Consider the following 14,091-nt stretch of genomic DNA (forward strand, 5'->3'; position numbering starts at 1 on the left):
GCTTCGGGACCATGGTCCATCAATGCATAACATTCATAACCGCTCTGCTGAGTAATGCGCACAAGTGCAATGTCACATCCAATTTTCACTCACTTCCACAACCACCAACCCACTAAAAGCACAAATTCCAATGGACTCCCTCCCACTTGAAATCCTCCTCGAAGTCGGGAAATCGGTCCCGCCCCGCCAGCGCCCGCGTCTTCTCCGCGTCTGCCGCGCCTGGACCACCCTCTTCACCCCCCTAGTCTACTCATCGCTGGACCTGACAGGCTCGCAAATCGCGCCGCTGGTCCAGTCCATCAAAGACAAGCCCAGTCTAGCGCCGCGCATCAAACATCTCACCATGAGCGCCCTAGGCTCGAGCGCAGAGCTCAAAGGCCGCGCCATCGAGAAATCCACCTGGCAAGTGCCCTTCATCAAAACTCTCATGGCTGACCGGCGGGAGCCCGAGCTCGCCCGGATGTGGCGCAACGGGCTGGCCGAACTAAACGGCGACTTCTGGGCCGCTGTTTTGCTCTTCTTCCTGCACGGTTTGGAGACCCTGCGCATCGAGCCTGTTCGGGGCTCGTGGACGCGGAACGTTATCATGCTTGCGTTTATGCATCGTCCGCCATTCGCTTCGGCTGATCGTCCTGGTCCGAGGAACCTGAAGAAGTTGGAGTTTCTGCAGGGTCCCACGAACGAGCTGCTCGTCTTGGAACAGGACCTCTTCGGGTTCTTGAGATTGCCGAATCTAAAGAGCGTGCATGTTCGCGGCGCCATTACGCCCCGGTCCGTTGAGCCCATCACCCCGCCCAAACCGAACGGCGTCGAGAGCATCACGCTGGAAGCGAAATGGACGGGAGCGCCCTTCGCAATGCCGCACCATATCAAGGTCTGCACGAAACTGAAGAGCTTCTCGTTCACGAATACGCTCGCGAACGAGGAGGATGGGCCGCGTGATTGCATGCTGCGCGAGCATTTCTTCAAGCCGCTGGCCGAGAGCCAAAAGGAGAACCTCGAGCTTCTTGATCTGAATTACCGCGGCATAGCGTACGACGATATCTTCGATCCGGCGGAGGACCGCGGCGAGATGCACGATTCGGAGCCGTATGATCGGTTCATGGGCTCGTTTAGGGATTTCAAGAACCTGAAAGACCTGGCTGTTCGCGCGCCCAACCTGTGCGATATCCGATTTACGACAATGGATGACGCCAAGCTGCTCACGCCGCTTGTTGATGTTCTTCCTAGGAGCATTGAGAATCTGTCCATTTCGTTTACGGTCTCAATTCAGCTTGATCCCGTCTTCACGGGTCTGAGCCAGCTCCTCGCAGCACGGGATCAGTTCCCATCCCTGAAAAGCGTGACGGTAGCGTACCAGTCCGTCGATGGCAGGATCATGATGTACGCCCGGCATTCCGAACGGACGATACAGCTGGAAAGTGAATACGAGGATGCAGGGTTAACATTCACCATGACAGCGCTCGAGATTCCCAGCCGCAGCCTCTCCTTCCATAACCGCAGGCGCCACCGCGTTTTCGGCGGGATGGATTTCGACGATTGGGGCCCTCATTCGAGCTAAGGTGAGGTTTATGGCTTTGGCTATGCTGATCACGATGGCGATGACCCCGACGACCACTTCAACAACCCGCATTTCTTGTATACGCTTGCCGGACAGGAGTGGGCTGCCGAGATGGCTGCGGCTGAGGCTGAGGCACGGAGACGGGCTGGGGGTGGTTCAAGGGCGAATGCACCGGGCGCTGGGGTATCGCCTGCTTCTTTTGCAAGCGCCGATGACCCTGGTGATTGGGATGATCATGACGAGTGTACTGGGCTGTGGACTAATCCAACGGTGGTCTTCTTGTTTGTGCGCATAAGTCTAGCATAACCTGTATAGCTTCCATGACTCATCCGCATAAATTGTGCTCAAGGCCACGAATCAATTTTCACAACACCACGCGACCTTCACATCTGCCTATCCGCGTCCTTCATCTCAAATCGTAATGCATCTCCCCAGAGAAATCATCCGCCTAATCGGCGAAGCACTCGAACCCAATGAGCGACCGAAACTTCTCCTTGTCTGTCGCCGCTGGCGATCGACACTGTCGAAATTGGTGTACTCCGCGGTTGAACTGCAAGGGTGCCAGATCCCGTTTTTCGTGCACAGCATTGAGGACAGACCAAAAGCTTTCTCGCGCGTCAAAGAATTGACACTGCCCAATCGGGCATCGGTGCCAACAGCAATGAAATGGAGGACGCCAGAAGACCCTACTTGGATTGACCGGCAGATGGCGCGCTTCGCAGACTCGATGGATCAAAGCACCATCGAAGAATGGCGCGAGGATCTCCTCAGAAAAGGGAACAACGAGTGGGCTGCATTGCTGATATCCTTGCTGCGGAAGCTCGTCGTGCTACACATTGAACCGTTACGTCCAGAAATCGTTCGCCGTGTCCTCTACCTTGCGGGCACGCGCCAACCTCCGTTTGACAAGAAGAAAGCGCTACATAAGCTTGAGAAGATCGCTTTCCTGCTGCTGGAGCATGTGGATCTGTGCCCGGACCAGGATCTTTTCATGTTTTTTTCTCTCCCGTCGATACGCAGCATCCACGTACGCGGACGCATAGACCCCGCGCTCGAAATCGAAGCCAAACCACCGCCTCGAACGAAGATCGAGGAGATTAGGCTCGATTTGCAATGGAGCGAGCCGTTTGGCCTCCCTGCATACATTCGCTCATGCGAAAACCTGAAACGCTTTTCGTTCACCAACCAGTACAACCAAGAAGAACGCGCGCCTGACGACTGTGACTTTCGAACGGAATTCTACGAGCCCCTACTGAGCCAGAAGCATAACCTTGAGGTCCTGGACCTCAATTACCGTGGGACCGCCTACGATGATCTCTACGACCTGCAGGATGGCCAAGAGGAGCGCTTTCTGGCTCATCACGTCGATCCAGATTACGACCGCTGGATGGGCTCATTCGCGGGCTTTGAATGCCTTAAAGAACTTTCCATCCGGGCTCCCAATCTCCTGGACATCAGGGTTGACCGTACGGCAGCCACCGATAGCGCTCTTCGCACGGCCCTTAGCGAGTGCCTCCCACGGAGCCTTGAGTGTCTTTCCATATCCATCACCGCGTCCGCGCAGCTCCGCGCTGTCTCGCAGGGACTTATCGGTGTCTCAGATGCGCGATATGAGAACGTGAGCCAGTTCCCGAATCTGAGGAAGGTGACCGTGGCGTTCCAAACCGACGACGGGAGGGTGAAATGCGACCCGAGGCATGCTAGGGTGATGGAGGGCTTGAAATCCCACTTCCGCTCCGTTGACCTCGAGTTCGAGATTATCGCGTTGAAGATCCCTGGGCGGTACCTCTCGTATCATAAGATGGGATCCATTTATGATGTTCCCGAGGAGGAAGATGAACGGTCCCCGGAAATGTGGGACTCCGATTGGGAACCCGACATCAATGATGTTATGACCGAGGAGTTCCTCGACTCTGTCAACTACGACTTTGACGCTTATGTCGATATGTGCTGGGCGGAGATCGAGCGTGTGCATGGACCATGATCGCTATGAGGGTCGTTGGCTGAGAGCGTCGGGATGTGGACAGCGGAGCCGACGAGGTTGGGTACATATATAGAGCGCCTACCCTCAAAATAGATTTCTACCTACATAGAAAGCTCACTGCAACGTGGTGAAATTCAAAATGACCTCCCCATCCTACGCCCACCACTTCTCCATCAACAACCTGCCCTTCGGCGTCGCATCGCGATCCCACGACCCCCAATGCGCAACGCGCCTCCACAACACCGTGATTTTCCTAGGGGTGCTGCAAGACTCCGGCGTCTTCAACGATATTCCCGACCTCCCGAAGGGGATATTGTCAAATGCGACGTTGAACGAATATGCCGCGCTCCCGAAACCACTCCACGCGGCCGTCCGCGCGAAACTCCAATCTGTCCTCGTCGACTTGGACGCCCTACCCGAGAACTCCAAGGCGGATATCTCGAGCGCGAAGATGCATCTGCCCGTTTCGATCTCGGGGTTTACAGGTGCGTATACATTACCTATACCATGGTAAACAACCATAATAACACTTTGGACAGACTTCTCCAACTCCCTCAACCACGTCCAAAACGCCGGCCGCGCGATTCTCAACGACCCCGCGCCTCCTCCTGGCTTCTTTTACTTCCCTATCGGGTACACGGGACGCGCGTCGACGGTCGTTGTTTCGGGCACGCCGATTACCAGACCCTCTGGGCACTTCTATGACCGTGCGAACCCGACTCCGAAGACGGTGGTCTATGGACCATGTCGTGCGCTCGATTATGAGATGGAGCTGGGCGTTGTTGTGGGCAAGCCGTTTCAGTGGGGGAGTGGGAAGGGGATCAGTGCGAACGATGCCGAGGAGTATGTCTTTGGGTTTGTGCTGCTTAATGACTGGAGTGGTGCGTCTCTCCCTTATTTTCCTCCTCTGCCCCTTCCCATAGATGCCTTGAAGAAGATATGGCTAATCAGGTCATATAGCCCGCGACATCCAAGGCCTCGAAATGGTCCCTCTCGGCCCTCTAAACGGCAAAGCCTTCGGGACGACGATATCGCCGTGGATAATCACCACAGACGCACTGGCACCGTTCCGAGTCGCGGGGCCAGGTTCCGAGCCACGGGTTGAGCTCACAGAGCATCTGAAGGAGGAGAAAGAAGGGAACTTTGATATCGTGATGAGCGTGGAGATCATCCACCCACCTGCAAGTACGTCCACGAACGGACATGCTGGAAGTGGTGAGTATGAAGGCAAGACTATCTCGCCGGTGGCCATCAGCTCCGCAAAAGACCTTTTCTGGAGTCATCGGCAGATGGTCGCGCATCTTACGAGCTGCGGGTCAGACCTGCGCACTGGGGATCTGCTGGGGACGGGGACAGTCAGCGGGGCGGAGGAGGGTTCGTACGGGTGTCTGCTTGAGAGTACGAAGGGTGGGAAGCAGGCTGTGAAGCTTGCGGACGGGACCGAGAGGGTGTATCTCCTTGATGGGGATATCGTCCGGATGAGCGCTGTTCTGGGGAGCGAGGGGTCTGGTGTGGGATTTGGGGAGTGCATTGGGGAGATATGCCCCGCGAAACAATAGCCAACTGGAAATATAAATCGTATTCTTTGAAGGACCTACTGCTTATGCTGATACCCGGCAATAACAACCTTAATCACACTCTCCCTCCCCTGCCGTACAAGCTCAAACGCCTCCTCCGCCTGCTCAAAGGCAAACCGATTCGTGATCAGCTTCTTCACATCGATCTTCCCGCTCGAAATCAAATCCACTGCAACAGGATAACACCCCGTGCTATACCGTATACTGCCCCGAATCGTCAAATCCCGAATACAGGCCGTCGTAATCGGGAAGACAACATTCTCCTTCCCCATCCCGGCTTGAACATACATCCCACCCTTTTTCACAAGGTGAATACCGGTCTGGATACAGGCCTGTGCACCCGTCGCTTCAAGGACAACGTCGGGCCCCTCGCCGAGCCCGAATTTCTCTTTAATCATGCTAGCAACCTTCTCGCTCCACTCTGTCTCTTCGACGCCCTCTGGCTTAGGTGGAGGGAGGAACACCCCGTCAGCCCCGAAAGACTGCGCGAAGTCCAGCCGGGACTGGCTAATGTCCACGCCGATTACCTTCTTGCACGCGTATGCTTTGCTCACGGCCTGGCAAAGCAGCCCGATGGGTCCGCAGCCAAAGACAACGACTGTTTGATTAGGCCGGACATTGCCGACTTTTGTGATTTGCACAGCCACTGCGACTGGTTCGACCATGGCCCCCTCTTCTAGGTCCATGTGGTATGGCAATGGGTAGCAGTAGTCCGCCTGTGTGGTGTAGTACTTTGATAACGTCCCGTCGTGCGGCGGTGTCGCGGCGAAGACGGTGTCCGGGCAGAGGTTGTACGAGCCCGAGCGGCAGTAGTCGCAGCTTTACGGGCTAATTAGTTATATATAATCTTAGATGCTTAGGATAATAGCGAGGTAAAGACGTACTGTCTGCAAGGAACCCCGGGTTCAACTGCAACCTTCTGCCCAACCTTCAAATTCTTAACCGCGGGTCCGACTTCCGTCACTATACCGGAGCTCTCGTGGCCAAGGACAATTGGGGACTCGAGGATGAAGTCTGCGTTCGCAAGTCTTGTTAGCCATAACTTCTTCACGCGCCTAGTTCGCTTTCAAGTAGTGGCGGACATACCTCCGATCCGTCCCCTCTGCCAATAATGCACATCGCTTCCGCAAATCCCAGTCTGGGCGATTTGCACGCGGACATCCCATGGGTCTTTTAGGGGTGGGATTTCTCGGTCTTCGAACGTGACCTCTTTGACGGCGCGGAGGACGAATGAGGGGTTTGTTTCCTTGATTTCTATTAGTATATTGGCTTTTTGGGTGTTCGACATTAAGAGTAGGGGCCTTACAGGCATCGTGATGTGGAGTTGGGGTATATCCGGGTATCGATAAAAGAAATTAGAGAGGTTAAGACAAGGAAGCGAAAGGGTTGATCTGGGTATAAGAGATAGAAACCAGACAGCAATTCGCTTCGCACCTCGGATCCCGTACCGTGCGACTCCTGGCAACAAAAAATAACACATATCTAGCTACCACAAAGAGTCGCAGCAGCCCCGCACCAGCTCAGCTCTGCCCCTCCACGTACAACGTCAGAGCATCAATGGGTAGAGGACGTGTGCTGCAGCTAGTCTAATGTGCAGACGGACGCCCCACCCCGGTGCGTGGGTGCCTGGGTCCTGGGTTGGTGGTCTGAGGACCGTCCATGGTAGAGACATGCGCTGTCCTTACCCTGTGTAAGAATGGACTCTGAGCATCTCGGTCAATTCGCAAGAAATAAAAAGGAACAGGTAACGCTATGTCTCGAGGTCACCTATAACAGTGGAGTCGCCCGGGCGCCCGGCACTGTAACCCTAACTACCACGGATATGGTAGTCGTACGTCGAGCGTTGAGCGCGGGGGGTGGAAGCCGTCCATCGAGAGGACGAGGGCCTTATGCTGGTTTGCATGGCACTGTTCATTGTGAGCTGAGTGTGTTCTTGACATATTTGTCGTGCTCGGTTGGTTTGTGCTGCTACCGCGGTTGCGAGTGACTGCGACGAGATCCCTGGATTTCGGGTGCGATGATGTGAGGCCCATTATTGTGGATGCGAGTGAGGTGTATGTGTCTTCCATGGTGATCTTTCGAGGGCTTGAGGGAGTCGACTGTCTTGATGAATGGGGATTCCTTGGTACTAAGACGTCCACCACCTCTTAGGTAGCTGCGGGTGGTCTCAGCCATGAATCCAAGACCATCTGGCTCGTCCCAATTCCAACAAGGCAAACATGCATTCCTGCCCGAAAGCATCTGCCACGTCGCATCAAAGGCAAGATGCAGCGGACTCCATATCCGAATGGTGACGGACGACCGTGTCCGCAGCGGGCCGTGGGGCCTAGACTCTCGCTCGCCACTCCGAGGCTGTTCGTCACCGCGGGGTAGCTGTCCTACAGGTAAGGCAGCTCCAGGGAGCTCGCTGTTTGTTCAAGGGAAAGATTCCTTTGATAACTTTCCCATTGTTGACACCGAAGTTGTCAAGAACACATTTCCATCAACGTACCCAAGATGGTCCTCGTCCAACCAGAAAACCAGCACGTCACCAAGGCCTTTGACCTGACTGGCAAGGTCGCGATTGTTACTGGCAAGCACTTCGCCATGAGAACAAGCGAGATAAAGCGTGTGCTAACAGAGTGCAGGAGGATCCCGCGGCATCGGCCTCGAAGTCTCGAGGGGTCTGGCCGAAGCTGGGGCAAATGTGTGCATCCCCTCGTCCCCTTTATGTCGTGTATACTGATCGCTTCGGGCGTATAGGTCGCAATAATTTACAATACCTCCTCAACAGCCGCCGAAACGGCTTCTCAGATTGCCTCGGAGAACAAGATAACCTGCCGCGCATATCAGGCAAACGTGACTTCCAAGGACGAGGTCACGAGTACGATAAACAAGATCAAATCAGACTTTGGGCGACTCGACATCGTCATCGCGAACTCGGGAATTGCTTCGTCCGTGCCAGCCGAGGAATATACTATAGAAGAATGGCGCAAGATTATGGATGTTAACCTCGACGGTGCGTTTTGGACAGCTCAAGCGGCAGCGAATGTGTTCAAGGAGCAAGGCACCGGGAAAGGGAGCATTGTGTTCACGGCGAGCGTTAGTGCGAGCCTCGTAAATGTGCCGCAGAAGCAGGCTGCTGTAAGTCTCTGTCTAACCTGCTTCAGAATTGAGCTGGGCGATCGCTGACAATGCGTGCAGTACAACGCCTCCAAAGCGGCCGTGGTCCAACTAGCGAAATGTCTCTCTGTCGAGTGGGTCGACATTTGCCGCGTCAACTGCATCTCGCCCGGTTTCATCGCGACCGAGATCCTGGACCATCATCCCAAGGAATGGAGGGAGAAGTGGTACGACATGATTCCGGCGAAGAGAATGGCGCAGGCGTATGAGCTGAAGGGGGTATTTCACCCAGTATAAGGCCATTCTCGGCCGTCAAGTGCGTCACTTGCTAACTCCACGAACAGGCGTATGTATTTGCGGCGTCGGATGCGTCGAGTTATATGACCGGGGCGGACATAATCATAGATGGCGGATACGTCTTACCCTAGACCAGCGTAACTGGTAGAGTTGGAAAATATGAGGTTGTCTGTCAATCCAGCGCTGGCAACCGGTTCATAAAGTCCATTATCGTGTTCTCTTGGCTGCAGGTAATTAGCAGGCCGTCCACGCCAAATACCATACCATGGCAGGAGAAAAGCATACATGATTGAATCACCTCCAATACCAATTCCCATTCCCATCTCCAGTGTTGGCCACATTAGTGGATATAGGTTTGTCAGCTGCGTCTGCGGTGACTCTTCCGTTGGCCTCCAGGCGCCATCCAGATTCACCTCCCCTAGTTCAGGCGCAGGCCCAGTTTGGAGATACGCGCCGCAAAGTTCTCTAATTACGCCCAAGCATCGTCGCGCACTTGGGTTCATCAGGGCCATGGACTCGAGCACCTCAACCGCTTGGATGATTTGAGTCCGCCAACTCTGGGCAAGCGGCGACTGGGGATCGTTTCGCAAGCAGATCACCGGGATCAAGATTGCCTGAAATAAGAAGTAGAGCCCGTACCAACAAGCCATCATGTGTTGTTGGTTGATCTCCGTCAGCCAGAATGTGCAGATCAAATCGACAACCTCAGCGGCAGTCGCCAGGCAGCGGTCAATGGCGAGGCCAATATCCGGTTGGACCTGGCCATGGCCGCGCACAGATTGTGCCCTCGGCCGAGCCATGATTTGGCCTACTAGGAACGGTCGATACATGAGTATTCGAAAGTTCCGGTACCGCCAGCGAAGAATGGCATGGGCGAGAGCGAATTTTGGAGGCTGGATGGCGGACTCGGCGAAGTATGGCGGGAGGTCCGCTAACCAGCCGCCGATGAGTGTGTCGTCCAGTTGCAGTAGTTCCGCTGCCGAGGGAAGGGGGTGTGAGATGATTTTGCTGTAGATGGTGCTTGTGGCGAGATGGAATTGGGCCTGGGCGCGGAGATGACTGTAAATTGTGGTCTCGGAGGATGGCTGTGGGGGTTGTCGGGTTGCTACTGTAATATCCTGGTCGCATCACATTAGTATTGAGTTGAGAATCGATAGACGTGGAGAGACGTACACTATCATGCGCGTTGGTCGGCAATCGAACATCAACCCCCTCCACTGGGAAATCCAACGGCCTCGAGAAGGTTATCATGGCCCCGATGTCGAAGATGTAGAGACAATACCAGACCCTCCGTCTCATCTCTAGGGTCAGCAGGCTGGCATCCCACGTAGGAAACTCTTTATGCAATCCGATACCCATTGCCACGCGTCTGGCGAGTCCCATGTAGTTATACCCAGAATTCGGCTTGTTGCGCTTCTGAAGATAGTTGGAGATCAGGGTTAATGCCTGCACGAGGACGAGGTTTCCGGTTTCCAAGACGTCAATTGAGAGGCGCTCCTTTGCTGCGTCGAAAAGAGCAAGGTCGATATTTGTCTGCGTAGTCGCGGTCGACGAGGTGAAGACGCCCAATGCCGATATGACGAAGAGCAAGACCTGCCAGGAATTTCCCGACGGACGAGGTATTATCTCCATGAACTGGGCGCGGAACGTGGCTTCGTGTACAATGGGGTAGGAGCAATGGTAGAGCCGGAAGTAAGCCTCTACGAAGGGCTCAAGCTGGGACATACTGTTGAGCACGAAAGGGATGCTGGGCATGTCGACGGGCTCGTTGCCGCTGCTATTGCTTTCGTCTGCTCCCTCGCCACTTCCAGCATCAGCTAAACGGAGTAAGGCTGCTCCGGATGCAGAGCCTAGGACTGTCAGCTGCGGCCTACAGTATCAGATAAAGGCTAGAGGCTTACCGAGATACCCCCCCTCACTCGACCGACTCGTAAGGCTAGCCATGCCATCAACAAACTTGTCTCTACCCGCCCTCTCATCCCACTCAAAGTTAGTGCTTGACGGCGGCGTTTCGAGTGGGAGCGCTGTTGTTCCAATAGAGCGAGACTCAGACGCAGGCCGCATGTTCGGCCCGGGCCCAGTTGAGTCCGTGCCAGGGTTAGTGGCAATACTCATTCTAGTGTACTGGGTGTCTAGCGGCGTGGGAAGAGGAATAGTGTTCTGTAGGTGACGGCCCATGTGGCCTGATTCGGGGAGAATGGCAGCGGCGGTACCATTGTGCAGCGTAGGCTCGGACTGAGCCGGGACTGCTTCATAGCTGGGTGCCTCATTGCCCAGGTTTGAATCCCCCACATCACCGTTCAGTCGGTCGACATCGGGCATAAACCTCCTCAGCAACGCTTTCGTCCGAGCAAGCTCGTTCTCGACCTGAGACAAATGGGTGCGCGTCAAGGGAGTGCGGATCGACTTCTCGTACGTACACCCCCGGCTGAATTTACTGCATAGGCGGCAGGCCGGGATGGACCGGTCGCACTTGGACTTCCGTCGTCGGCATTCCCTGCACGCCTGCTCTGCGGTTGCCGTTGCTGTGCGGTGGCCAAGGGAGTCCACGTCGGGGGTGGAAAACCGGACAGCGGGCTGCGGATTCGTGCTCATTCCGGATCGGACGACGATGATGATGACGATGATGCAGCCTCGGCTTAGCAAAAGTGAATATCCCTGAGTCTGCCAGGAATCGAGGTGGCCAGGATGTCCGGGGTCGCGAGGGATCAGCAGGCGTCTCCAACTCCCCGCGCGTGAGGCCATGGTGGGTCTCGGACACGTTCCGATGCATTATGACGCATTGATACAGTTGAATGGTCGATTTCTTGAGATGTGAGTGAGAAACTTGGATGAAGTGATGGGATTTCTTGATGCATGAGAGGAGAATAGATGGTTGAAGAGGAAAAGACGTGAAGGGCCAAAACAATTCCGGTGGTCCGTGCCCATCGCTGCTTCCTCAGGCATCCTCCATGTCACGTGCACTCTACAGGGGAAAGAGCAGGAACAGCAGGAAAGCAGGGGTTTTACATGAATGTGCCTTTTTTTGCTTGAAAACTCCTCTATCAAGCCTGTACTGTGTGGCTCATAATTAGGGGGCTGTCCATGTTCGCTTTCCATCCTTACGGGGTAATCGCCCTTTACATCGAGACGAAAAATATATATTTCTCTGAATAAGCTACAACTCCGGCTGAGATCTGAAAGGAAGAGATATTATGTAGCTATATAAGCAATGGACATGCGCCTTCCTTTCTAATTTATACCGTCTCACTATGCTCCACACTCCCCTTCTCAATCGCATCCTTCCCCTCTAAAGATTGAGCCCTAACCACACTCGGCCCATCAAACACCCCCGCGATCTCCTCAAGCGAGTACCCCTTCGTCTCCGGGAAAACAAAATACGTAACCACCAGCACCAGCACATCAAACGCGCAGAAGAAGATATAATACCGCCACCCAATATTCCCCAGCGCAATCGGGTTGACAAATGCCAGTATAATCAGACTCCCGTACACACTCAGCAATTCCACGGTTAACCCCTTCGACCGCGTTGAGTACGGGAAGATCTCGGTCGGATACCCCATAAGCAATGGCGTGTACGCGATGTCGTAGTGGAAGTAGAAGATGAACACAAAGGCAATCACTGTCCTACCCAGTGCCGAGGCTTGCGTGCTGTCGAAGACGGCCGAGCACGCTGTCCAGATGACAAAGGAGATCAGCATGCCGACTGCGGACCAGAGGAAGAGGGTTCGACGGCCCAGTCGGTCGACGAAGAGTGCTGCGGAGAGAGCGGCGATGAAGTTGAAGATCTGGAGAAGTCCGTTGATCAAGGTTTGGGTGTCTGTATCTTTTATGCCGACGGTGTCGAGGACCAGCGTTAGGTAGTAAGAGACCACGGCCACACCCTACGTTTATATATCAGCTTGGAGCTTTATGGAGAAGATGTGATGGGCAAGGACGCACGTTCCACTGCGCAAAGGCACCAACGCAGACCGCAATAAAAGTCCTTTTCCGGTTTCCCGGTGTCTGAACAAGCGCAGTCCAACCCGTCTCCGCAGCTCGGTTCTCCAGCTCAATTGTGCGCACGATCTCGGCCATTTCGAAGTTGACCAGGGGATGATTCTTTTCCCCGGCTGTGTGGAATCTTGCGAGCAGCTCCCGCGCTTCTTCGGTTCGGCCCTTCGCAACGAGCCATCTACATAGCACCCATCAGCACTAAGGCTCAAACAAGAACGGACAGAGAGAAAGAAATAGAAGACTCACCTCGGCGACTCAGGCACAGCCCACCAAAGCAGCACCTGCACGATCGGGAACCCAGCCTGGATAATACTGGGAACGCGCCAGGTCCAGTCATTCGACAGATGCTTCTGCGTCCCGTAGCACGTCCAGCTCGCCAGAATAGCACCGAGATAGTACATGGTCCAAAACGCACACGTATACTTCCCCCGATGCGTCGGATACGCCAATTCAGCGATTAGCATGGGGGATGGCTGCACGACAAGCATACTCCCTATACCCACAAGGACGCGCGAGAAGACGAACATACCGTACTGCACGCTTGCGGCCTGGATCGCGGATGCGATGATGATCACGATCGCGCCGGAAAGGAGTGTCCAGCGTCGGCCGATCTTGTCAGACAGGATTCCGACGACGGGGAGGGAGATCACGCTGCCGATGCTTTGGGCTGCGTTCACGACGCCGAGGATCGAGCCGGTGGGGTTGTCGAAGTAGGTTTTCCATTGGGTGATGGATTGCAGGCCGTTCATTAGGGAGCCTTCGAAGTTCTATTAGCACGTCTTTACCTTAGCGGTGGGTTGGTGTTTGCGTACCATCGTAGCCGGCTACAGCGGACGAAAGAAGTGGGATGAGGAGAATGAGATTTAGTTGCAGAAGATGAGGAATCCGCAGCCAGGCTTTATCATTCTGGGGAAGTACTGAGGCTAGAGCCTCGCCGACGATATCTTGATCCTTCATATCGGCAACCAGCTTCTACCGTTTTATATGGGGCTGGATGTGAAGAAGGGCCGGTCTCGGATGTCAACGGCACACGTAGAGGCCTGGCTCTATATACATGGATTGGAGTAAGAGGAGATTTTTGGTGCGCGGCCGGCCAAAGAAAGGAAAGGATCCAAATCATGGAAAGTCAAAACAAGACCAGAACGAATGACAGCCACTCATAAAACTAGATCGATACCTGCTATACTCAAAGCCGAAACCCCTCATTGTCCTCCTCGTGCCATGACAGCATAGCCACCTGTCACTCATACGACCGGCAAGAATCAGGAACCTGGCAAACAAGCCGGGGACAAGGCCTGGCCTGACTCGGCTTGACTTAGGTGGAGCCATGCGTGACGTCGTATGGAGTAGCAGATCGGCTAGTGCCTTCTCCCCCATGGGGAAAGCAAGACTGTCACTGCTCGGCTTTCTCCCCGGAGTATATCCGACTCTGTCCGTGAGGGCGGACGGAGTGGTCCGTTGGGCGGACAACTGGGGCCGGCGCGCGCTGTGGTTTGATCGGTTGGTGGACTTTCCGATATAATATGCCCTCTAGCTTACTGTGAAAGCATTTTCGAAACTGTGTATCCCAGAGA

The 14,091-nt window shown here is 54.7% G+C and overlaps 6 protein-coding genes across 6 annotated transcripts; 3 read left to right on the forward strand and 3 right to left on the reverse strand.

Moving 5' to 3' along the window:
• Positions 1 to 130: 130 nt before the first annotated feature.
• On the forward strand, positions 131 to 3,545 carry DSM5745_00279 (F-box protein; the record flags this gene model as incomplete). Its single annotated transcript, XM_026742295.1, has 3 exons — positions 131 to 1,421; positions 1,563 to 1,846; positions 1,911 to 3,545. The coding sequence occupies 3 exons, from the start codon at positions 131 to 133 to the stop codon at positions 3,543 to 3,545; spliced, it is 3,210 nt and encodes a 1,069-aa protein (XP_026608140.1).
• A 139-nt stretch (positions 3,546 to 3,684) lies between these two features.
• Positions 3,685 to 5,104, forward strand: DSM5745_00280 (fumarylacetoacetate hydrolase family protein; the record flags this gene model as incomplete). The annotated part of the gene is made up of 3 exons (XM_026742296.1): positions 3,685 to 4,030; positions 4,085 to 4,426; positions 4,506 to 5,104. 3 exons carry the CDS (start codon positions 3,685 to 3,687, stop codon positions 5,102 to 5,104), a joined length of 1,287 nt encoding a protein of 428 aa, XP_026608141.1.
• A 35-nt stretch (positions 5,105 to 5,139) lies between these two features.
• DSM5745_00281 (NAD(P)-dependent alcohol dehydrogenase) lies at positions 5,140 to 6,434 on the reverse strand (the record flags this gene model as incomplete). The annotated part of the gene is made up of 4 exons (XM_026742297.1): positions 5,140 to 5,941; positions 6,007 to 6,136; positions 6,209 to 6,368; positions 6,429 to 6,434. 4 exons carry the CDS (start codon positions 6,432 to 6,434, stop codon positions 5,140 to 5,142), a joined length of 1,098 nt encoding a protein of 365 aa, XP_026608142.1.
• Positions 6,435 to 7,618: 1,184 nt separating this feature from the next.
• On the forward strand, positions 7,619 to 8,652 carry DSM5745_00282 (uncharacterized protein; the record flags this gene model as incomplete). The annotated part of the gene is made up of 4 exons (XM_026742298.1): positions 7,619 to 7,810; positions 7,865 to 8,245; positions 8,306 to 8,503; positions 8,569 to 8,652. The coding sequence occupies 4 exons, from the start codon at positions 7,619 to 7,621 to the stop codon at positions 8,650 to 8,652; spliced, it is 855 nt and encodes a 284-aa protein (XP_026608143.1).
• Positions 8,653 to 8,693: 41 nt separating this feature from the next.
• Positions 8,694 to 11,266, reverse strand: DSM5745_00283 (uncharacterized protein; the record flags this gene model as incomplete). Its single annotated transcript, XM_026742299.1, has 4 exons — positions 8,694 to 8,745; positions 8,807 to 9,639; positions 9,695 to 10,371; positions 10,423 to 11,266. 4 exons carry the CDS (start codon positions 11,264 to 11,266, stop codon positions 8,694 to 8,696), a joined length of 2,406 nt encoding a protein of 801 aa, XP_026608144.1.
• Positions 11,267 to 11,757: 491 nt separating this feature from the next.
• DSM5745_00284 (uncharacterized protein) lies at positions 11,758 to 13,474 on the reverse strand (the record flags this gene model as incomplete). The annotated part of the gene is made up of 4 exons (XM_026742300.1): positions 11,758 to 12,405; positions 12,464 to 12,695; positions 12,764 to 13,274; positions 13,330 to 13,474. The coding sequence occupies 4 exons, from the start codon at positions 13,472 to 13,474 to the stop codon at positions 11,758 to 11,760; spliced, it is 1,536 nt and encodes a 511-aa protein (XP_026608145.1).
• Between the last annotated feature and the right edge of the window lie 617 nt (positions 13,475 to 14,091).

This window comes from Aspergillus mulundensis (genome assembly GCF_003369625.1).
Source record: "Aspergillus mulundensis strain DSM 5745 chromosome Unknown scaffold_0, whole genome shotgun sequence".
NCBI classification, from domain to species: Eukaryota; Fungi; Ascomycota; class Eurotiomycetes; order Eurotiales; family Aspergillaceae; genus Aspergillus; species Aspergillus mulundensis.